This window comes from Aspergillus tanneri (genome assembly GCF_003426965.1).
Source record: "Aspergillus tanneri strain NIH1004 chromosome Unknown AapTan_5_pilon_pilon_pilon, whole genome shotgun sequence".
Classification (NCBI taxonomy): Eukaryota; Fungi; Ascomycota; class Eurotiomycetes; order Eurotiales; family Aspergillaceae; genus Aspergillus; species Aspergillus tanneri.
The window spans coordinates 697,738-720,794 of NW_022984632.1; the positions used below are offsets into that span (position 1 = coordinate 697,738).

Consider the following 23,057-nt stretch of genomic DNA (forward strand, 5'->3'; position numbering starts at 1 on the left):
CTCTCCATCAACTTATTCCTCTCCTTTCCGTCCTTACCTTGATGGGCTCTTCCATCCGCCCACCTGTTCCTAACGCCCGCCTAAGCTCCGCCACACTCACCTTGACTGCCCCTTGTGGGCTTCCGCGGACTCCATAGGTGGTCTGTCTGTCTTCCTGACAGGTCGGATTCCGCCATCGCTTTTCCTTCGTTCCCCCCAGTTAGTTCATATTCCTATGGTCTTTCGCTTCAATCAGTCTTCCTACCACTTAATTTGTCGTGGTCATGGACGGAACCCGCACAGAGAAAGACAGCACAGATAATGCTCCTATTGTACGTCCTGCGTTTCCCACCCGCTCGACTCCCCGCCGACTGACCTTCATTTCCTAGAGACCGGTGTCTTCTCTTCTATCCCATTTTGAGAATCTTTCGCATCGCCGATCCCCATCCGCCCTGCCATATGGTCCGCGCGACTCCTCGTCATTCCTGAAAACCCCTGAACCCAGTGATGATTTCTCCTCCTCCCGGACGTCTCTGGACCTACCGCGCCCACGGTCCCCTTGGAACCAATCCGAAGATCTTCAAAATGGCCAGCAGACGAACCGCGTCAATGGGACCCCGCCGCGACCGAGTGGATCTCCTGGATTACGCCATAACAGGCCCATGTCGATGAACTTCCCCTCGTCACCGCAACTGGCTCCGACGTTGACCATAGACTCGCCGCGGTCTCCGCCGAGGGGACTGGGGTCATCACTAGACCATCCGGAAGATATTCGCGTCTCTCGAAGCCCCCCAAATAGGTCGCGTGAGTCGTTACCTCCCAGGCCGACTCCCCCGCCCGTCCCCTTGAACCGTCTGACCCGTCCGACCACGCCCACTTTTCCGTCGTCGGTTCCATCGGAACAGAAGACGGCGCACCTTTCCCCCGGCAGTCCTGGTTCATTGACGGCCTCGCGTGAAAGTTCGTCGGATCGAAAGACGAAGAGCGCTTCCGTGCCTCCGCCCGCGAACCGCACGGGCAAGCCTAAGATTCCCGCCAAACCCGCGGGATTGTCGTTTCAGGATGGGAGCGCCCTCTCTCCCCGACCCGGGCGAGCACCTTCGCAGGAGCGAGTGTCACCTTTTAGTACGCCACCAGATAGTCCTCAGAAAGGATCGTCGAAACCGGCGCCCCTTACCAGGGGTCCGCAGTCCCCGCACTGGTCTCCACAACCAGTGCCTGAACCTCCAAGTCGCCGCTCCTTTGATATGGAGAGACCATCTGCTTCAGTGGCGCCTGGTTCCCGTGGTGCATCGGAACGGTCCTTTTCCTTGAGACGACCAGAGTCGACTAGGGAGGGAAGACCGTTGATTGTGGAAATTCCGCGGAGGGTCCCCATGCAGCCAGACACGCTCACAAGCGTTCCGTCATCGGCCCAGCGGCTGCATCTTGATAGCCCCCAAGAGCCTCCTGGTCTACCACCTCGGCACCCGTCGGTGGCGCGGAGAGGACCTCGATCTCCGTCCCGGCCACAACCTGGGGACAGTTCAGCCCAGCCCTCACCATTCCCCAGACAAGAATCACGTCAGAATCAACCTGTGGAAGTTCAAACGCCCGGAGGTGTCCAACGACAGCCGTCATTCGGCAGAGAGGTTAAACCACCACCCACTCCGGCTGTTCCAGCTCGCCCAATCCCGGCCCAAAGCGAAGAAGAGCAAGCTCCGGATGAGCAGTCAGTGTTCCGCGTAGATTACCCCGATACCTCGACGAGCAATCGACGACCGCCGCTCTTGAAAACCGGCCCTCAAGAAATTCCTACCCGATACGATACTCGACTTATGGATGTCTGCGGCAAGCATGTGTGCACAACCGGCTACATTACAAGGGTCTGGGACCTGACAACTGGCGAGCAAATTATGAGCCTTAGTCACGGGGAAACGGTCAAGTGCGTGTCCCTGGCATTTAAGCCTGGCGCGGGCTTGGAGGATGAGGGACAGCGACTCTGGCTGGGAACAAACAGCGGGGAACTCATTGAGGTCGACATTGCGACGCAGTCTGTGGTCACGTCGCGAGCATACCCATCTCGACGGGAAGTTATCAAGATTCTGCGGCACAAGAAGGAAATGTGGACCTTGGACGACGAGGGTAGATTGCTTTTATGGCCTCCGGACGAGACAGGGACGCCCAACCTGCAGTATAGCTACCACAACCCTTATGACCGAGTAACACGGGGACACACGTTTTCGATCGTGGTGGGAGATCTGCTGTGGCTGGCTACGGGCAAGGAGGTACATGTATATCGCCCAAACGCACGGGACGATGTGACGTTCAAAGTCCTCAAGAAACCGCTCGGTTCGCAGCATTCCGGAGATGTGACGTCTGGTGCGTATGCCACCAAGGATGGGGGCCGTGTGTATCTTGGACACGCGGACGGTAAGGTCACAGTGTACTCAGCTCACGATTATACATGTCTGGCGGTGGTCAATGTGAGTGTCTACAAGATCAACTGCCTCGGCATTGTCGGGGACTACCTCTGGGCGGGGTACAAGACTGGTATGATCTACGTCTACGACACAAGGAAGAACCCGTGGGTGGTGATGAAGGACTGGCGAGCACATGATAGCCCGGTGTCGGGGTTCTTGCTTGACTCTAGCAGTGTGTGGACCATGAATCGGCTACAGGTGACTTCTCTCGGAACTGATAACTGCGTACGCCTTTGGGATGGTATGCTTGAAGATGACTGGCTAGGTATTACTCTATATCTCTGATCTAGAACTGTACTAACACCGGGTAGAAACGCGGATGCAACAGAGAGATGTGGAGTTTTGCACTTTCCGTGAGATCAGCGCCGCGGTCGTGACTTGGAACGCCGGGGCTTCTACGCCTGGCACCGTACGCTCGTCCACGTTCATACATGAAGCAATCCATCCCGAGAATCCACCGGAGATTCTGGTGTTTGGCTTTCAGGAACTTGTGGATCTTGAAAACAAGAAAATCACAGCCAGTACGTGCCCTAATCCCAGGGATTTTTCGGAGATGCTAATTCGATGCAGAGAGCCTGCTTATGTCAAGCAAGAAAAAAGAGAGCGGAGAAAGGGATCATATGAGCCGCCAGTATCGTGTCTGGATGGAGCATTTGACTCGTTGTATCAATGACTGCATGCCCCTGGAAGAGTCGTACGTCCTTTTGCACAGTGCGAATTTGATCGGTCTATTTACGTGTGTGTTCGTGAAACATAAAGAAAGACAACACATCAAGAATGTCAGTGCCGCGGAGGTGAAGCGAGGCATGGGCGGGTTGCATGGAAACAAGGTAGGTTTCCTGTCCTTATTGAACGTCATTGAATTTGACAAATTTTGTAGGGTGCGCTTATTCTTCGCTTCGTGCTCGACGATAGTTCCCTTTGCTTTGTGAACTGTCACCTGGCTGCGGGACAGACGCAGACGGCGCACCGCAACAATGACATCGCTGCTATCCTGGAAGCAGAGTCGTTACCCCTCGAGAGCAGTCTGGCCGCCCGAGCGGATCATTTCGTGAGCGGGGGGGATGGGTCGATGATCATGGACCATGAGATTTGTATCATTAACGGCGACCTCAATTACCGGATTGATTCGATCCCACGCAACGTGATCATCGACGCGATTCGACAAAACAACCTGACCAAATTGTTGGACCGGGATCAACTGCTGGCGTCGCGACGCAAGAACCCGGGATTCCGTCTCCGCTCCTTCAACGAATCACCGATCACATTCGCGCCGACGTACAAGTATGACGTGGGGACGGACGACTACGACTCGAGTGATAAGAAGCGGTCCCCGGCATGGTGTGACCGGGTTCTGTACCGGGGCCTGGGTCGGGTGAAGCAGCTCGAATACCGACGGCATGAGGTGCGAGCGTCGGACCACCGGCCGGTCAGTGCCACGTTCAAGTTGCGGGTCAAGACAGTGCGACAGCAGGAACGGGCAGTGACCTGGGAGAGTTGCCAGCAGGAGTTCCACAAGGAAAAACGGCGACTGGCGTCGGAAGCAAGGTAGGACTATGTTACGTGTATAAAGCGATGGAAGCTGACTGATGTAGTATCGAGTACCTCATCGGCGTACTTGGAACCGATGCTCAGCAAGCACGAGCATTAATCATGGGAACTGGCAATTAGCCTAGCGGATGGTATATGTATGACTAATGATTCACGATAGACATGTATGATGATGGATAGAGGGTATACTAATTAATGGTGTATATACTGGATTCGCCGTGGCTAGATTCGTACACTTGCAGACTATTGATTTCCTTTTTTGACACGGACTTTGGCTAGTGTTCATGTACAGTATAGTCATAAATAATAGATAAATGCAACCCTCCCAGCCATCTCTCAAACTCAACCTGTCAACCTCAGTGGAATACTACAATACAATGAGTCTAATCATCTTTACATTCAGCCTCCTTTCTATGTCAGCCAAAGGACTCGAGAGACCTGATGGCGTGGTATATCTTCATCCATCATCTGATAAAGATACAACCTAATCTTGGAATATAATATATAGGGAAAACTCCCAGCCCTAGGCTGGAACTCCTGGAACGCATTCGGCTGCAATATCGACTCCACAAAGATTCTGACCGCCGCGAGAGAAGTGGTAGACTTGGGATTGAAGGATCTAGGCTACGAATATATTAACAGTACCCTTCCCCTCTCCTCCCTCCGGTGCTGTATCCTGATACATGAGTGGTGGAAAATTAACACAAGATAAATACTAATGCACATGCATATGCATAGTTGACGACTGCTGGTCCATGATGGGTATACGAGACCCCTCCACGAAGAGAATGATTCCTGATCCGGTGAAATTCCCACATGGGATTGATGGTGTTGCAGGGGAGATTCATCGCTTGGGATTGAAGGTGGGGATTTATAGTAGTATTTCTCCCTCCCTCTATACCTAAGGTATACGTATATGTATGTATACTGATAATATAATAATATAGGTGCCGGAACCCAAACCTGCGCTGGATACCCAGCTAGTCTAGGCTACGAGACGATTGATGCACAGGCTTTTGCAGATTGGGGAGTTGACTGTCTCCCTCCCTCCCTTCTCCCCTTCTTGTATTATAGGAAGTGTAGGATGGATGGTTAATGTTAATCAATAGATTTAAAATACGATAACTGCGGCGTCCCATCCAACTGGACAGACGAATATACCTACTGCGTCCCTGATAGCGCAAACGGGAATCACTTTCCCAACGGCACCTGTCCGAACCTTTCGAACCCGTCACCAGATGGATATGACTGGGTTTCATCGAACACTGCACGACGGTATCGTGCTATGCGCGATGCACTGATCCACGCGAATCGAACAATCCTCTACTCAATATGTGACTGGGGTCAGGCTGGTGTGGGGAAGTGGGGGAATCAGACGGGGAATTCGTGGAGGATGTCGGGTGATATTCAGTGTATTCTTTCCTTTGATTTGCAAATATGTGTATTAAATATGTATGGTGGACGCTAACAATGGATGGCTGGATAGCAACATGGTCTCGAATCGCTGAAATCGCCAACGAAAACACCTTCCTCCTCAACGACGTCGATTTCTGGGGTCACCCGGACCCGGACATGTTGGAGATTGGAAATGGGAATTTAACAATGGCTGAGAATCGGGCTCATTTCGCATTATGGGCGGCGATGAAGTCGCCTTTGATTATTGGAACCGCTGTACTTCTTCCTTTTCCCCTATCCCTTCTTTCTATCTATGTATATATAAAGCTAACAGCCAAGGGAAGTTGGATAAAATATCAAATGACCACCTCTCCATCCTCAAGAATAAATACCTGATTGACTTCAACCAGGACACAGTGGTAGGCTCCCCCGCTACGCCGTATAAATGGGGATATAATCCCGACTGGACATTTGATCCGCTTCATCCGGCGGAGTATTGGGCAGGGAATTCCTCGTCCGTCGGGGACACCGTCGGGGGTACGTTGGTGTTGATGTTGAATTCGGAGGATCAGACTAGTGTGCGCAGGACGACGTGGAGGGAGATTCCCCTGTTGGAGGTACAGCATGAGGAGGTCGCGTTCGAGGTGGTGGATATCTGGACCGGAGAGAATCTGGGTTGTGTTAAGAATGGGTATAGTGTCGAGTTGGAGGCACATGATGTTGCTGGGTTGGTGGTTATGCAGAGATGTTAACTCTTCTTCTTCATCTTCATCTTTATGTATGTTTCTATGGTTGATTGGGCCTATCAAGCTATGCCGTAAGGAACTAAAACTAAACACGCAATGCAAACTAGGGTATAAAGTACTCAGAAGTCTACCGCCACAAATCCTGTCGACTATCGCGTTTCCACCCTCCACTGCTTTTTGGCCGCTCGTCATCCACCGGCACAGCCAGGAACCCGCCAAAGCCGTTGCCCACCAACACGCTCTTCCTCGCATCTCCCCCCCACGTACGACTCAGCTGCGCGTCGTGCAGACTGATCGGCCGCGTGACGCTGTCCCGTCGGCCGTGCGACGACGGCGGCTCGTACGGCGTGAAGTTCCACTCCAGCTCATCCAGTCCCTTGCTGTACACGTTTAGTGGCTGCATCAGCACGCCATCCGGCTGTTGCGGTCCGCTCTCGCCCCCTCCGAACAGTCGCGGCGGAGGCGCCAGCAGCAGCGTCTCGGGGAAGCTGGAGTCGCGCACGTACAGATCCCGCAGCGCCGGCAGTGACTTGGACATCAGACACGACACGAGATACGTGTAGTACGACCCCGCTACGGGAGGCATCCCATACTGCCCCGGCTCGGAGGACACCTCGTAGTGTAGGGACTCCAGTGTTCGCGACGCGATCGGCGGCACCGGATCGGTGGGGAAGGATCGCGTCACCGCCTGGATCACCGACATGGCCAGCAGCTGGGGGGCGGAGGACAGGATCTGATGCAGGGTCGACGGAAGCACGCCTGTGTTGGACAGGGTCAGGTAGCGCAGGGCCTTGCGATGCGCCGGGATCGACAGGTAGGCGACAAGCCCGCCTGCCGTTACGTTGGGGATATCGCGCAAAGTGAGCCGCTGCACGGCAGGGAATGGGGGCAGGGACTTGGAGGGGGTCAGGGCGTCGTCGTCCAGCCACGGAAGATCCTCCAGCGTCAGGTCGTGGAGTCTCGGGAACGAGGCCAGACCACGCCGCAGGATACTCGACTCGAAATGCAGCCCGGACAATTCCAGAATCTCCAGGTTCGTCCAGGGCGGCGACCTGGACAGCTGAGAGAAGCTCCCCTCGGCCCCGTGGTGGTAGGCCATGCGTCGGAGATCCGGACAGCGGGCCATCAACTCCTGCTTCAGGGCAACGCAGGAGGGGTCGTCACTGTAGATACCGGCCGGCAGGTCCACATAGCGTAGATTGGGCAGGACGGAGATGGTGCGGGCGATCTCGGCCTTGTTGGCCTCGCGGGTCATGTAGGGCATGCGTAAGGACTGCACCACATTCCCCAGCCCCTGCGATTGACGCACCGACCGCATAAACAGCGAGAGACGCACCTGGGGAGCATCGATGGGGTCGGCGTTACGATCAAAGAAGGAGCGGCGTTTTCGTTTGGCGGCCAATTCCAACTCGAGTTCGCAGTAATGGACGGGGTCGATGCGAACGTGAGTGTATCTGGATTAAGACAAGACGTTAGGGTCCGGCGAGTTCTTCTGCCATTTTTTGGACTTACAGCAAGGTACGGGCCTCGAGGAACCAGCGTTTGCAGACCAAGGCGCAGTGGGCCAGGTCGCGCATATCACAGAGCATACAACCATCCTCGGTCATGGACTCCTCGGAGGATTCATAGCTGGCATCGGCGGCATGGGGACAGACCTGGGTGAGAATACGGGCGAGAACGAGAGGAGGCAGCTTTTTGGTGTGGTCGGCGCCGGTGGTGTTGACAGGCAGAGGAGGCAGCGGATTGTTGTGACGGCGATTGTGCTCGAAAGTGACGGCATTCTCGGCGTCGATGGACTTTCCCTTCCTCCCCGCACGGCTGAGACTTTTGGAACGCCTGCGCAGGCGGCCGAAGAAGCCCATGATGATATGGGGGCGGAAGCGAGGGAGAGGATTAAGAAGAAGGCAAAGTGGGAGGAACGTTGGGGCCAAAGAAATATAAAGAACGAGCTAACCAGTAGTAAGCAACTAAGGATGTCCAGAGACCATCAAACGGTGAGGAGTTATTCGGCAGTATAAATAGCAGTGTCTATCGTAATATGTCCGCTGTCTTTCCAGGGATTTGACGACCAGACAGTGACTGCATGCACCCGCTGGCCTGCCTCATCTGGATTGTTGACATGGATGGCAGTTCTTTGTTCCTGCACCGTGACGATCTTTCTCATTCGCCGTTGGTGATTCCTGGAGCTTTCTTCAATCATTTGACGCTGTCTTTGAGCTTTCTATGATGCCTTTTTGGAGGAATCCTGCCAAGACCGCTGACTAAGATAACAATCATTTGTCTGAGTCTATACAGATACTCGTAGAGTAGAACACTTGTCTCTAAAATCCAGCTATGTTCCAGCTCTCACCTCCGGAATACCCACTTGATGACTCACATCCCAAGAGCGCCCTTGCCCAGCCCCTTCGATCGTCCTCCATACAGCATCCAGCCCCCCGAGGAATTCGGCCCCGTCAAATGGCATGGAAAATGTCAATGCGGTCAAGTACAATATAAACTGAATCGCGAACGACCCCTCAAGGTCAAGTTCTGCCACTGTCGAGGGTGTCAATTACTCCACGGTATCTTCCCTTGGAGCATATATAAAAAAGGAAAAAGAAAAGAAAAAGCCTAACTCACCAGGCGCTCCATTCCAATGGGCCGCCATCTTCCATAAATCCGACATGACCTTCACGCAGGGTCCCAGCGGTTTGACCTTCTACTCAGCTGCGAACCGATCCCATCAGTATGAAACTCCCACCAAGGTGTCGTGTTCGTACTGTCAGACACCTATTATGGACGAAGGTCGCAATATGTGTCTGATCTTCCCCTCCTCTATTGAGTATGGGGAGGACTACGAGAAGTGGAGGAATGCATTTGAAGTCGAGTGAGTATGATACCGTTCTCGCTGAGTATACTATACCTACTGGCTTGAACCGGACTCATGCATCATGCAGCTGTCATATTTGCTATACCACGCGGGTAGTAGACCTGCCGGATGGGAAGCCCAAATGGTCAGGATTGGATGAACACAGTAATCGATTGGACGATGTGGGAAGGGGAGTCTCGGTGCGGAATAACTCTTCCGGTTATGCGTAGTAGCATTACCTTCTTGTGGTGGTAGTAGTCTAGAAGTATTTCTGTTTCTTTGTCTCTGTAATCCACCCTCCAAGTAGTTAGTATTCTTTGTATACAACCAACCCAGGTGAGCAAGCAGCGCTATCCATGCCGAAATCCACTGACGCAGACCAGTGAGTCATCCCAAAACAAATACAAAGAAGAAAACAAACAAAAAAAAAAAAAAAAAAAAAAAAAAAAAAAAAGAAGAAATGACCATATTCAACCCCCTCCCCTCCTACCTTGTCGGAGCCATCTGTCTCGCCCTCGGCATCAACAGCTTCTGTCGTCCCTCCCACGAATACCAACGTTTCGGTCTCCCTTATGAGTCCTCGGGAGGCACCAGCAGTCCTCGCAAGGCCTCACGTCCAGGTGCAGTGTCGCCGCTGATCCACCTCAAAGGTATCCGCGAGACGAGTTACGGGATTGCCCTGATCGCCCTGCAGTACCAGGGACAGGAAACCGCGGTTACGACGATAGCGACTATTTGCGCCTTCGTGGGCCTGGGAGACGGGTTCGTGGTGTGGAAGTACGGCGGCGAGCAGTTGAAGATGAAAGCGCTGGGACACTGGGTGGCGTTTTTTGGGTTTGGGGGTTGGGCTTTGTGGAGGACTTTTTGATCGTTATTTCTAGCTGTCTATTTAGTTGTGTATCGTTGAGAAGGGTTTACTCCGCAGTAGTAATGTCATAGGATGTCTGCGTATGGAAGCGAGTGCTTTATTCATCAATATCTTCGAGATCTACCCACTGACCAGCATACTTGACAGCACTAGAAATAATAATCAAATCAAACTGCCAGCGTTCAATATGAATCAACTCTACTGAACCGAAGGAAGAAAGAATACTCAGTAATCCAATGACGTCGTTCCCCACCAAATCCAATCCATCCCACATCTCAAATCAACAATCTCCTAATCCTACTACCCTCAACACCACAATTCTCTCCTCCTTCCATCCCGAACCCAGAAAAAAATAAAAACAAAAAAATTACACAAACCTAAAAAAATGACCTGGTTCCAGAAAACTTTCACCCTCCCCTCACGCTCCCGCGGCTCGTACCTAATCACCGACCACGTCCTGTCGGAACTGCCCGAGCTGCGCAACTACAAAGTGGGCATGTTGAACCTGTTCGTGCAGCACACTAGCTGTGCGCTCTCGTTGAATGAGAACTGGGATGAAGACGTACGCGCAGATATGAGCGATGCCTTGGATCGCATTGCCCCGTTCGACCGGAAGGGGTCACTGTATCGGCATTCCGCAGAAGGGGAGGATGATATGCCTGTATTTACTTCCCCCCTCTTTCTTATTTTATATGGTATGGTATGTTAGGGGGGAATGTTAACTGGTATAGGCTCATATTAAATCCGCATTGATTGGAGCGTCGGTGAATATCCCCATCTCCAATGGAAGATTGGCTACGGGCACTTGGCAAGGGATTTGGTATCTGGAGTTCAGGACGAGTCGACATTCGAGAAAGGTGGTAGCTACCATTCAGGGGGAGAAGGCATGACTCAAAGGATGTCTGTAAAGATTGGTAGTCTAGAAGTGACACTGAACGATACATCAACAACTACTATTACTACTACAGCCATTACCAGATCAGAATTTTATTCAACAACTGTACAAGCACTTTAAGTGCGAATCAATTCAAAACAAGACTAATCATCAACGCCAGACATAATGCTTCTTTACCGCTGCTCTAATCCTCCCTCGGTGACGCGCTGGGTCTCGTTCACTTCGGCGGCATCCCCAGTCGGTTTAAGAGGGTAGCTAGTAGCGGGGAGGGACTCGAGGTATGCGCGGTGCTGCTCATGAGCCTAACCCAATCGTTAGTTAATCTTATCTCATAGCTAGAGGACGTAAAACCTACAAAAGGAAGACCGCAGTAACCGCAGGTAGCAATCTCGGGCTTATCGGTGTTGATGAAGATCTTAGGATGACCGAGAGGACCGCCGCCGCCGTCACAGCTGACGATTCTCTTGTTTGTCCAGCGAACGGGCTGCTTGTGAATGAGTTCGATAGCGGCCATGGGTTGGGGCTGCCGTTCGAATCAGTGTTTCCATCCTCCCTCAATTCTAAAGCAATAAAATACTCACCTGATATTCCATTATTGTCTGCTCGAAACGAGGCCCAGTCATCGCCTTCTCCCGCGGCTGTTGACTGGCCGCCCAGGTCCGGGCGCGGTTAGGAGCCTGAACCTCACGGATACGCTCGCCAGCCTCGGGGTCCTCCTTCAGCGGGAGATCCCACGATCCCATCGAGTCGACGGGCGTCGCATTGGAGGCGGATACATTGGGCTGTTTTGTGGGCGGGCTCGGATTGTTGGCTTGCATTCTGTTCTCCGAGAGACGAGACACAGTCGTCGAGTAGCTGGCCCGGGAGACAAACCGCGGGGTCCAGGCGGCAGAGGAGGCCGCGATCCGGCTGCGAGCGCAGGCAAACATGTCGGGCAGCCGTGGTCGCAAGAAATTGGAGGCAATGGGCGGAGGGAGTCGGGGGTTTGATGGCGGAAGAGAAGAGGGAAAGTTGGGATTATCAAAGGGTGAGGTTTGGTTGGTTTGGTTTGTTGGAGCTCGCGCGGCCGCTAGCGGAGCCAATCGGCTGCGCTCCTGCGGCTGTTGCGCATACCTACTGGATTTGGTTTGATTCTGCCGCTTTGAATTTGTTCCGCTTTTCTACGTTTTCTGAACTTGGATATTGTCATTGACGTGTGCTCTAGGGTGGATTATTCACAAGAGCTGGTTCTATAGCTCAAATAGCCATTATGGCAGGCTCCCCTGTGTCTGACTCAAAGTCAGGAAAAACGATGTCTTCACGTTTATTGACGATGAAAGTGCGTCTCTTTTCATTATTCTCTCTCTAATACACCATATATTCATTTTCTTTTCTCTATAAAATTACATACTAATTAGACACAGTTCATGCAACGAGCTGCTGCCTCAGCAGCTGTCAATGACACCCCACAACCATCGACCGACGACTCCAACCCACCCACTCCCAAACGGCACCGAACCGACCCTCACCAATCTCATAGCCCTGCTACACCATCGTCAGACTTGGAAGCCATTTCCGCCGCCCTTGCCGCGGAGGAGGACCGACGTAGAGAGGTAGTGAGCCGTCAGGCAGCGGAGGCCGGTGAAACTGAATGGGTGCTTGATTTCGGCTCAGATACACAGTACGCTCCGCAGCCACAGGTCATTACGGCGGATTCTCTAGACGCAGACGATGACGACATGGTTTACGGGGGTCGACAGGCATATGGTAATTTCAAGCGGAAGAAGAAAACATGGGTTTGTGCTGCATCTATTTATGATATTTGATGCATACATGCTAAGAAATTGATTTCTAGATCGCTGATAACGGTGGAGACGAGGGGGAAGGGGATGTTGACTCGATGATCGAAAAGGCCAAATCAAAAGTCAATCCCCCGCCGGTCAGACTGTCTAAGCTCACGAGCATATCTGGTGGACGTCAGGCGATGATCGGAGGATCTAAGCCTCAGAAGAAAAGGAAGCATTAACATATCACTAATATTAGTCCGAGGACCGCGCTTCACCGTGGCTGCTATGGTTGTGGTGTTTTGCGCATTCGATGCTGTTTATGGACAGATACTTGACACTGCAACCGCCAGGCATATGACGCTTCCTATACCAAGAGCCAGCACTTCTGGCCGTTGTCACTGCGCTACACCCTGTCTCTTCCTCCGAGAAGTTCCTCCTGGGACTCTTTAGCGGACAGAGACTTTTTACTGACTCTTGCACTGGCTTTGTCCGCCGCAGCCAGTGAATCCCGATGCTGTATTCCAACCCCACTATCTCGTCCATCGCCAAAGGCCGTGACAACATCGGACCTGGAGAGACTAGACTCCGGGGAAAGCCTCTCAATTTCGAAGCGGAGACCGGTTGATCGTTGGACGGCAACGGTATCTTCAAAGGGGAACCGTTTGGTGGGGTGTTTCAGGATTCCTTTTGGAGGGACAGCTGAAGTAACACTGGGCCTTTGCATTGTCTACTTCTGTTAGTCACTATATGGGCTAGTGCGCTGGAGAATCCAGATATCCACCTTATCAATAGATTCTGGACCCTATTAGCTGGAATCTAAGTATATACTTAAAAAGAGAAGAATAGAAGAAAATCACGCATACGGGTACTTGAAACATTGCTATTTCCTCGAGAAGACATCCCAGGCTGTAGTCCCCCCGGGAGAGGAACACGCGCATTGTCTGTTCTCCGAGAGACTTGACGCACCAGTCGAGGTTTCTGTGGTTTTTCGATCGCTGTGTTTCGTGATTCGTACAGGCAGGGGTAGAACATGATTGTTGTAGAGATACTGAAAGAATCAGGGATAGGAGTCGGTCCTGTCCATGACAGGACCAGACATGTATAAATTGCCTTGGATCGGGGGACGATCGAGCTGGATTGGGGACTGGCAATGATAGATTGATAGAGAGGGACGGGAGAAAGCAAGGTTGCGGCGATTATTGGCTTTGCACGTGGTGATATTCTTGGTCTACCAATTCCGGTGAATATTCATAATTCTAAAGTATATAAGCAACATCCCAACAGGAAGTACTAAATTAATCTATATCAGATCATTATGCACATCTATCCAAAGCAAACTACAACTTCGCTTTCTCCTCCCTCACCTTCCTCTCCCAACTCTTCTGCGTCGCAAAATTCACCGCCATGTTCCAAACAGCGGCACCGACTCCCACCGGCGGCGCCAACAAAAGCACCCAAGCCCACCAGCGGGGACTCGATGACCGAATCCCCATCATCGCCTTCTGGACCTCTCTCTCGAGATCCGCTTTGTCGCCATCATTCCAGACGATGACGCCGCGCGCGGTATCCACACCACGGAACTCCGCCTTCTGCACCTTTCCCAGGACGTCTCCCTGACTCTGAACGCGGTTCTGCGCATCTTCCAGCGTCAGATGGGAATCTCGCGCACACAGCCTCGCCACTTGCACCGTCGCATCCGATACACCCACCACCACCACCGTGCCGCAAATGATATCCATCCCGCTCTCGAAGAGCAGTGGAACGTCCAGAACAACGGCCCAGTATCCCCGTACGTAGTAGTATAGTAGCGCCTTGTAGGTTTCCCATCGTACGGCTGGATGTACAATCTTGTTCAAGACCATGCGGTCGCGCTTGCGCTCCTCGCTAGTGCCGAAGACTCGACGGCCCAGCGCTGGCCGGTTGAGCGGCCGGAGCTGATGAGGGTTGGTGTCTGGTTTCAAGGGGAGGAGTAGATCCGGCGTGCTGGGTCCGAAGTATTCGACTATAGCTTTGTAGCCGGGCGTGCCCGGCTCGACGACCTGGCGCGCTAGAAGGTCCGCGTCAATAATGGGGATGGAGTATGGTGGGGAGGAGAGAAGAGAGGAGACGGTGGATTTGCCCGTTGCGATCGAGCCGGTTAGTCCGATGATGAGCATGTCGTATCTTTGTCTGTGTCTGTGTCTATGTGTGTGTCTTTCTGTCTTCAGCTCTGGACTATCGGGCTCGAGGTCAGCGCCCGCGCTGGAAAACCTATGCAAATGAGAAACTCGGACGTGATGTATTAAAGATCTAAGCGGATGTGTGGTAATAGTTGGAAGAGATTAAAGGGAGGAAAATCGGAGATGCGGGGAGAACTGCGGGCGGACCTCGGCATCCACCCTGTGTTTACTACTACCATAGTAAGAATTAAGCAAAATAATTTTTCTAACCTTTAATCTACAAACTTTTGAGTATATTATAACAAAGTTGAATGGTCTTCATAGTTAAGCAGAGATCTTCTATATGGTCTCCATGGCTGCCCGCCTTTCGCCAGCAGGGTATGCCAGACTTTGGAGCATATCTTCTGTACCTTCACCCAAGGTGGAATAGTTCGTGGCGCTGATATTGTTATAAGGCAGTGATAGGCTGTTGTCTGCCAACTATCAACAGCCTGACAGCCAAATCACTGTATGCATATGGTGGGCTCATGGCAGTAAGAGCTTAAAAACCATGGCCCGGACAATCCACATTGCTCCAGCGTGATGTCTACTTCATCCAATCCAACAAAGACCGTCAGACAAAGGAGGGAGCTTATTCAAATACCGTATTCTCAGGATCGTCAACCTTCCGGCAATCCGGTGCTTGGATCCTGCTTTTGACCGTGCCACCCTATATATGGCCAACCTTCTGGGAGACTTGAATACGGAGGGAGAACATAGCGACCGGCGCAGTTCCCCTCGGTACAGGTTAAGTCGCACAATCCAAACACCTTGCAGTAACATTCCTCCGCTGAGGGACAGTGGATAGGGTCTTTCCCGAAGATCACTATGCCTGTCAGCTTTTGTCATCCGTAAATCCAGCCAGGGTAGACGTACTGTGCCATGAATACTCCATGATACGGCCACTCAGATCATCCGGGAGTGTCGTCTCCGACAGCCACTTCCTATATCGCTCATAATCGCTCTTGGGTCGCTCGAGGACCTTCCACTTCGTCACCCCAAACTGTGCACAGCACGACACCCCCACTTCTTCCGGAACCTCGACACCGGGGAAAAGCTCCATGAACCCGTTCTTGTAATACACCCCGGCGTGCACAGCATCGCGATGCGTATCGGTGTAGGGCTTGATCTCCGTCGGGCAGCCTAATACCCAGGCACAGCGAAGATTGACGTAGCCTTGTTCCTGGAGATATGAGACCTGGAAGTTGCGAAGCACCGGGACGCCGTCATAGTAGGGGTCATCGTTGTGCCACTGGTATCGTTTCGAGTGAATAAAGAGCATCGACTCGGGCAGATCATCGTAATTATCAATGATGTATCTGATGGCGGGGAAATTAGCGACAATCAACGATGGATCAGGGGGAGGCAAGAAAACACACTCACGTCAAATACACCATTGACTCCCTCCCCTTGTTTAGCTTCACTGTCAAGTGGGCTTTGGGATCATTCACCACGTAGATACTCTTATGCCACTCGGGGAAGAATTCAAACAACCACGAGACATCATCGTCCTTCATACTCGCCACGACAAAATCCTTTTCGAAGTTCCGCATCTCGTGCAACGGGGTAGCCTGCCCCGAGCGTGAATCTCGATTTGGTCCTCCTTGTGACACCACGCCCTCATAAACCGCCGCGGCCCGTCGGCGGCCCGACGTATTGGCGAAGAACAGAAAATACAAGGCGTAGACTATCAAGATGGTGATTAAGATGGCTTTTTCTCTGCTGCGGCGACGTGGGCTCTGAGGCCCGCTTCCAAAGAAGAGCATGGTTGTTGCAATGAAAGTCTAGACGAGAGTGAACGTGCTTGGTTATAGGAGGCTGTAATTTGGCGCGTGACTGAGTTGGGAGGTTGGGTCAGATCGACGAGACCGAGATCATGGTTGCGTTGCGAGAGAGTGCTGGAGAAAATGGCTGGGAAGCTTGACAAACGCCTGCGCTGTGCCAGACTGGAGCGACTCGTGAGAGTCTGTAGAAAGAACGGATGAAAGACGGACAAAATCGACGAGCGACAGCTGGCAGGTAAGGAAAAGAGAGGAAGGATGGGGGAGTAGTGAGAGACGAGGTGAAACGGTCGCGGGTGGAGCCGCCCCAAACTCCAGACTATATTGGGCTGTTGATGGTGCGCGATTCTAAAACTTGGCATTCTCCAACATGCTGCACATCCATTTGGTGAACAGTCGATATCTCTCGAGCGTCTGATGTTGAAAAAGAGTCAGGCTTTCTGATACCCCATTTTCACCATACATGCCCGCTCATATAAGAGCTGCACCCAAATATACGGTATCGCCTAACCCCAGATGTCAAATTCGGCTCATGTTAACTTACAACTTTCGAAGCACTGAATAGTCCACACTTCTTTTCTACTAAAATAGCTGGCAAGGAGAATTATGTACATCCCAGTGCACTAATATATTAATCAACGACGACAGTTGAAAACACTAGTCATGACACAGAAAGGCTTACGATGTGTTTGCATTCAAATAACGTCTTCCGTTATATCTCGATCTTGTCATATATTTGGGTTGTTCTTAATCCGATAATCTATCATTCCAAAATCTGATCTCGAGAGGCTCGAATGTAGAATTCCCGATCCCAACAACGGGCAGACGTCTTTTGTTCAATCGCAGTGTCCAGGCTACAGTGTTACTCACAGTAGACCAACTAGCTTAGACTAGAGGATCCTCGCTTGGGCTCGTTATGTTGTCGTAACCAGATACTGGCCTATCCAATAGCCAATTCTTCCATCTTTAGTTTGGGGTCTAATCAAATCGAGTGTGGAAGCAATCTCATTGGTGTAGAACAGAAGCGCATACATCATTCGCAGGCTATACCAGTTCTCCTAGATATAGCTGCTTGGAGGAATGATTGGGGCTTTTCTAGCCAGTTAGATGATAATAGCCATCCCTTATATTCCAGTCGACTTTTTAAGTTATGTCAATATATCAGAAGATTTATCATTCCTAACTAGGGCCGGCGCCCTTTTAGTGCAGTGAAATTTCATTGATAAGATATTATAATATACCGGCCACAGTATGTAGATCTAGGTAAATACTAAAAATGAGGCCATGCAACTCTATTCTTCTTCCAAAAATATCATTCACGCCATACCTAAATATATCTGGAGACCATATCTCGCAATTCCCCTTCAGTCAGATACCTCAACCCCAGCAACTCATTGGATAGCCTATCAGACTCAATCAAGCTACCAAATCCCTCCCCAAACAGAATAAGACGGATGAAATTAACCGCAAACACTGCAGGTCTCGGATTCGGTTTCTTCAACTCCGCATATGCCTCCTTCTCTAGATCCGCCGTGCGAACTACCCTCGTCTCGACCCTTTTCCCTGAGATCTCCAGCATCTGATTCTGAGAGACATCGGCCTCACTCACAAAGACGGCCGAATTCTTCGTCGCCTCAGGGTTCCTGATAATACCGACCACCGCCTTCCCAATCCCCGGGAGAGTCGTGGTACTGAACTTCCGATCCCCGCCATCATACAGATCAGCAACCGGGCCCGCCAGGTTCAATATGAACCCCGTCTGGAGGCCATAGTCGAGGAAGGCACCGGGGATGAGAAGCGTGTAGAAAAGAGAAGATTCCCGTGCCACCTTTTTGAGATGCTCTTGGATGGCTACACGACCCGCGCAGAGGGGAACTTTTCGCACCTTCTCGTGCGTCGTATCGGTGCCGTATTCAGAAGGGAGGAAGTGTTTGACCCCCGCGACTACCGCCGCATCTATTAGACGTATGCCGACTTCCGTGGGGGCGCGACCGATCGTGTTCACCACGATGTCGTGGTCTGATAGGGCGGATGTTAGTGAGTCAAGAGAGTCGTAGTCGACTTCGATTATCGTGGCGCGTTCATCAACGGGTTTCTGGCTGGATCGACTGAGGACGGTCACCTCGAAGTCGGCGTCCAGGAGAGCTTTCAGAACCGCGCGGCCAAGGTTCCCGGTACCCTATTGGCATTGAGTACGTTGGTGAGGGTATGGAAGATGAGAGAGCACCTACACCAGCAAGGGCTACTTTGGTTGGAGCCATGTGGAGTATGGAGTGGGAAGTTGACTACAAGGGTGTAAAAGTTATTAAAATAAGATTTACTGATTCTAGGGGGTGTGGAGGGGGGAGGGGGTTTTGATGCATGGATTCCCCGCATGCCAAAATCATCCTCACTTCTACTGTGTATTAGTTCATCACCATTTTCGACAACGGTAATATAATCTAATTTAGATAAGGCTAAATCTGGAAATGGGATAGATAAGAAGAACAAGGTATTTTTATCTTTGTGGTATCGGATGTTTTTCGGTTGAGCTATTCTTACATCTTATTAATTAGTCTGAACAGACGAGATATACTTAGTCTTCAAAGGATATGCTTGGGATCTAGTCTTGATATTAATCTTCTAGATTTTATATACATCTAGATAGAAACCATAGACCATCTGCCACACGCTATGCAACGCTTAATCCTGCAGTAACACTATCCAAACTATACAGATACTTACACATATACATATACAGTATACACTCCACCGTCATCCTACAAACAGAAAAAGATACCTCCAAAGTACCAAGAATGCGCTAATACACTCTTGAAATCTTCTCCGGAATTTCCATCCGTGGATCCCACGCCCTCAATGACCTGGATATCCGATGCCGTCACGGGCTTGAAATTCCCGCTGGTGATCCAGTACTCTGGACTGAAGTGGGTGAATCCAAACGAGTGAGGTGGAAGCCGCGGCACGATATCATTGGTATGCGTGATGCGGAAGTTGGTTCCCTGACCGGTGATATATTTGGCCAGGTTTTCATTACCGAGTCGAGGTCCGCCATATGAATACTATCAATCCATATCATTAGTACATACTTCCCATGAAGAAAGAAGGGGAATAAAAAGGACATACCAAATCAATCGTATGTCCAGCATTCCGCAACTCTGTCGCCGCAAAGCTGGCCAACGCTGCACCATAACTATGGCCCGTGAACACCAACTTATACCCCTTGTACTTCTCCACGGCGGAGTTGACTTGCTTCGTGACGTCCGACGCCACCGATTGCCAGGCCTTGTAGAACCCCCCGTGGGCCTCGCAGCCCTTGCAGAGATTGCCGACGTCCACCCGGAGGAAGTCTAGGTTAGCGATCCAGTTCTCGATGGTTCGGGATCCTCGGAAGGATAAAACAAGGAGCTTGTTGGTCGAGTCGGCTGCGAGGAAGCCTGCTACGCCACCAAACTGGTCGTCTCTGGGGGATTGTCAGTTTGTGCTAGTCTATAGGTGACGGATAAGGGTCTAAAACGTCACAACGTACGCGAGGAATTCACTCAGTGTTTCTGTGTTGGCTTTCTCAACCGCCGGACAATTACCCGCTGCACAGGTCAATTTGTCTCCCGGGGAGTGGATGTTGGAGCTGCAGTATGCAGCGGCCGAGTATTCCGCGAACAGGCTCAACTGGCTTAACGTATCGGCGGGGACATCTGAGGGTGTTAACTATATTCCTCGTCAGGGTTGGGGATGGATGTGCTCACCACGAGGAGCCAACTGGGTCGGGGCAGTAGCACCCAACCCTACTAAAATGGTAACTGACACCAGGAACTGCGCAAGGGAGAGCATAGTATTGCCTTTTTGTATATAGTACAGTAGGAAAAAGAAAAAATATACTCAACAGGAACAGGCGAAATGAAAGGCAGATCCAATCGATTCTCTGGTACTGCTGGACAACCTTCAAGCCCCGTTCATCATGAGGATAAATGACCTCTTATATACATCCATCGCACTGGGCAGATGGACTCAGTATCAAATGACCTTCATTTTCAGATGCCAAACATCCACCGAGTTCTGAATACGGGCGGGGTCATCCTGGTCATGCTCATCGGAGAACAAACGAGGGAAGAAAACCAAAATTTGGCTCTCATCGCATTATTCGATCAAACTTCCATCCCACATATCCCACTCGTATACGCAGTCATCCCACTGGTCCACCCCAGAGAGGGGGCCCCGGAACACCGATGGGTGATGATGGATTACATTCTCCCGTGGCAAGGATTTCGGGCGAATGGCTAGCCAACAATGGAGGGGCATTGAAGGTGAAGAGGATCGGGGCCAGGAACAAAAAGTAAGACTCGAGTCAGCAGAAAACACCAAGGATTACCCCAGTGGCCATGAGTGGCCGTTATTCACGATGACCCCGTGCTGCCAAGAACGTTAGTTCTTGCGGCTTCCGCGGGTTGGGTTGGGGATCGGACGCACCTGTCTGTAGGAGGATATCCCTCCCCTTGGAGATGCGGGTTGAGTTTAGACTGACTGTCTAGTCACTACTCGATGATTGATCAGTCCACAATATCAATATCAACCTCATCGCGACGGTAGGATATGCGGCCGCGATTGAACCCTAGAGAGGTGGAGTCAGGCATCCAACACATATACGGAACCCGAGGAGGACGTTGAAATTCCCCGTTGTCCCCAGAGTGGATCCCGTGAAGGAATCTAGTGAACGCACTAGTCCTATAGATTAGATGAATCCTCACATCAATTGCACGATGTTGCCGCATCCGCGGTTGATTTTTACGTCGTCGTCGTTACCGATTGGGGCATCACCTCTGCCGTCAAGACGATCGAGGTCTGCATGTCTCTCAGAGTCTGCCTTAGAAGCCGTTGTTAAGATCTATCCCTATCCACTCTAGGCCAGTGGACACGCTAAAAGATCACTATTGTGGCAGCGTATATCACCTGAACTTATACAGGGGTATCCACACGCGCCCTCCGTGTATCGGACTGGTTGCACCTACCGAGGTCCTCTGCAAGTAGGCAGACAGTTTCCTGGTCTAAGGTACGACAGGATAGGGTGTTCTGCAGGGTCCTTCTGCATATGATCAGTCTGGAACCTGCTGGATCCATACATCCCACGTAATGGTATTCGAATTGAGTCATTATCTGCGCAAGTTCTAAAAACAATACTTGTCTCGCTCCCAGAACGCCGGCCATATATGAAATTTCACGTGTCGCTTTGAGAAAGTATCCCGAACGCATCTAGACAGGGAAGTACTCCACGCCGAAGACCGTTAGAATGTACTCACGGGGCGTCTGCGGCCAGGCAGCAACCGCATTTACCGCATTGCGGTCTGCCCAACGGGCTCCCAATCACAGGATGTAGAAATGTCCGTCTTTCATTGCTCACCTGTCCCTCCGTTCTCCGTTCCATCCCCCACGTAGTCTGCCATCCCTTCGTCCTGTCCATCCCCACTTGCACCACTCAGTACCTTAGAGCTGGGGACTCGCGACTCCGGGAAAGGTGTACCCGGGGTGGCCGCAACCACGTTGTCATTCTCATCAACGAATTCAAAATTGTACCGGGACAGTAAATGTGGGATGGCAGAGAGCTGTGGACCGTACCGGGCCGTGTTGTCATACAGTTCGAACAAAGGTACAGCTAGAAGTTTCATGTTCTTGGGAACGGAGAGGACCTCTGCCATACGTCAGACATCATGTCTACCTAGGAGATTCCAACTCAACTGGGGCTCAAACAAACTCACTCTTTTTGGGCAATTGAATGAAATACAACTTCTTGCACTCCTTCGGCCGGGTTACGTGACCCGGGAGAAATGGGTACATAAAGGTTTCAAAATTGGGCCGCCACCATTGCGCAAGAGTATCGCCAATCTCCCAATCCTCGTTGACTCCTTCGCCGGAGAACTGCGATCCCACGGGTGCGAGACGTTCGTTCAGTCGTTTCTTGAATCCGTCCACTTCGTCGTCGTCATGTTGAAGGTAATCCCCGGGCCTGTTGTTATTCACTTTAGCTCATGTATTTTTCCTCTCTACGCCCTGACAAGGGCCGGATTGAGGTGTAGGCTCCCTCGCACATACAGTTTGAAGAACGCATTGGCAATCTGCAACATCAACACATGAGGATGGTTATGTTCGTGACAGACGAGAACTCCCTCGCAAGTCCGCCTCATTCCATACTGCTCGTAGTGTTCCTCGAGGCGCTTCAACCGGGCCAAAACCGAGGGATCCTCCTCCGGTTGTGTTTCTTTGGTTCCGAATGTGTAATTGGAGAGAGGATAGAGGCGGATGGTCTGAGGTTGCTGTGCAGAAAAATCCTTGGGAACGATTGGACTGTTCGAGATGGAGGCATCAGTAAGTGATATGAATTGGGAGGTGTCTTCGAATAGAAAACTGTTGGTCTTGAATCCTTAAGGCCATCTTGAAGGGGAGGGCGACCTACGGGCGTGAGCTTTGCATCGCCGTCGTTGTGGCCGTGGACATCTTGGAAGCTGATAGTCGTCCGGTGCCAATAAATGAAGCTGAACAGTTTCTCTGGCGAATTCAGCGAGGGGAATTGAGAGTCCGG

The 23,057-nt window shown here is 51.5% G+C and overlaps 12 protein-coding genes across 12 annotated transcripts; 5 read left to right on the forward strand and 7 right to left on the reverse strand.

Moving 5' to 3' along the window:
• Positions 1–263: 263 nt before the first annotated feature.
• ATNIH1004_009662 (putative inositol polyphosphate phosphatase) lies at positions 264–4,112 on the forward strand (the record flags this gene model as incomplete). Its single annotated transcript, XM_033574245.1, has 6 exons — positions 264–311; positions 369–2,682; positions 2,753–2,962; positions 3,012–3,271; positions 3,322–3,989; positions 4,037–4,112. The coding sequence occupies 6 exons, from the start codon at positions 264–266 to the stop codon at positions 4,110–4,112; spliced, it is 3,576 nt and encodes a 1,191-aa protein (XP_033422263.1).
• A 638-nt stretch (positions 4,113–4,750) lies between these two features.
• On the forward strand, positions 4,751–6,139 carry ATNIH1004_009663 (glycoside hydrolase family 27 protein; the record flags this gene model as incomplete). The annotated part of the gene is made up of 5 exons (XM_033574246.1): positions 4,751–4,871; positions 4,940–5,029; positions 5,102–5,404; positions 5,479–5,663; positions 5,732–6,139. The coding sequence occupies 5 exons, from the start codon at positions 4,751–4,753 to the stop codon at positions 6,137–6,139; spliced, it is 1,107 nt and encodes a 368-aa protein (XP_033422264.1).
• Positions 6,140–6,260: 121 nt separating this feature from the next.
• On the reverse strand, positions 6,261–7,995 carry ATNIH1004_009664 (F-box domain protein; the record flags this gene model as incomplete). Its single annotated transcript, XM_033574247.1, has 2 exons — positions 6,261–7,587; positions 7,646–7,995. The coding sequence occupies 2 exons, from the start codon at positions 7,993–7,995 to the stop codon at positions 6,261–6,263; spliced, it is 1,677 nt and encodes a 558-aa protein (XP_033422265.1).
• An 801-nt stretch (positions 7,996–8,796) lies between these two features.
• On the forward strand, positions 8,797–9,849 carry ATNIH1004_009665 (DUF4267 domain-containing protein; the record flags this gene model as incomplete). The annotated part of the gene is made up of 2 exons (XM_033574248.1): positions 8,797–8,999; positions 9,510–9,849. 2 exons carry the CDS (start codon positions 8,797–8,799, stop codon positions 9,847–9,849), a joined length of 543 nt encoding a protein of 180 aa, XP_033422266.1.
• Positions 9,850–10,234: 385 nt separating this feature from the next.
• ATNIH1004_009666 (YjbQ family protein) lies at positions 10,235–10,739 on the forward strand (the record flags this gene model as incomplete). Its single annotated transcript, XM_033574249.1, has 2 exons — positions 10,235–10,510; positions 10,581–10,739. 2 exons carry the CDS (start codon positions 10,235–10,237, stop codon positions 10,737–10,739), a joined length of 435 nt encoding a protein of 144 aa, XP_033422267.1.
• Positions 10,740–10,917: 178 nt separating this feature from the next.
• On the reverse strand, positions 10,918–11,673 carry ATNIH1004_009667 (zinc-finger domain-containing protein; the record flags this gene model as incomplete). Its single annotated transcript, XM_033574250.1, has 3 exons — positions 10,918–11,046; positions 11,100–11,267; positions 11,326–11,673. 3 exons carry the CDS (start codon positions 11,671–11,673, stop codon positions 10,918–10,920), a joined length of 645 nt encoding a protein of 214 aa, XP_033422268.1.
• Positions 11,674–12,150: 477 nt separating this feature from the next.
• On the forward strand, positions 12,151–12,749 carry ATNIH1004_009668 (uncharacterized protein; the record flags this gene model as incomplete). Its single annotated transcript, XM_033574251.1, has 2 exons — positions 12,151–12,519; positions 12,579–12,749. 2 exons carry the CDS (start codon positions 12,151–12,153, stop codon positions 12,747–12,749), a joined length of 540 nt encoding a protein of 179 aa, XP_033422269.1.
• Positions 12,750–13,847: 1,098 nt separating this feature from the next.
• On the reverse strand, positions 13,848–14,666 carry ATNIH1004_009669 (putative dephospho-CoA kinase; the record flags this gene model as incomplete). The annotated part of the gene is made up of 1 exon (XM_033574252.1): positions 13,848–14,666. One exon carries the CDS (start codon positions 14,664–14,666, stop codon positions 13,848–13,850), a length of 819 nt encoding a protein of 272 aa, XP_033422270.1.
• An 877-nt stretch (positions 14,667–15,543) lies between these two features.
• Positions 15,544–16,474, reverse strand: ATNIH1004_009670 (DUF3431 domain-containing protein; the record flags this gene model as incomplete). Its single annotated transcript, XM_033574253.1, has 2 exons — positions 15,544–16,027; positions 16,092–16,474. The coding sequence occupies 2 exons, from the start codon at positions 16,472–16,474 to the stop codon at positions 15,544–15,546; spliced, it is 867 nt and encodes a 288-aa protein (XP_033422271.1).
• A 1,342-nt stretch (positions 16,475–17,816) lies between these two features.
• On the reverse strand, positions 17,817–18,750 carry ATNIH1004_009671 (aromatic alcohol reductase; the record flags this gene model as incomplete). The annotated part of the gene is made up of 2 exons (XM_033574254.1): positions 17,817–18,668; positions 18,721–18,750. 2 exons carry the CDS (start codon positions 18,748–18,750, stop codon positions 17,817–17,819), a joined length of 882 nt encoding a protein of 293 aa, XP_033422272.1.
• A 498-nt stretch (positions 18,751–19,248) lies between these two features.
• On the reverse strand, positions 19,249–20,317 carry ATNIH1004_009672 (lipase family protein; the record flags this gene model as incomplete). Its single annotated transcript, XM_033574255.1, has 4 exons — positions 19,249–19,548; positions 19,613–19,949; positions 20,016–20,181; positions 20,233–20,317. The coding sequence occupies 4 exons, from the start codon at positions 20,315–20,317 to the stop codon at positions 19,249–19,251; spliced, it is 888 nt and encodes a 295-aa protein (XP_033422273.1).
• A 1,416-nt stretch (positions 20,318–21,733) lies between these two features.
• ATNIH1004_009673 (cleavage and polyadenylation specificity factor subunit 5) lies at positions 21,734–22,972 on the reverse strand (the record flags this gene model as incomplete). Its single annotated transcript, XM_033574256.1, has 5 exons — positions 21,734–21,825; positions 21,882–22,169; positions 22,237–22,484; positions 22,571–22,822; positions 22,932–22,972. The coding sequence occupies 5 exons, from the start codon at positions 22,970–22,972 to the stop codon at positions 21,734–21,736; spliced, it is 921 nt and encodes a 306-aa protein (XP_033422274.1).
• Between the last annotated feature and the right edge of the window lie 85 nt (positions 22,973–23,057).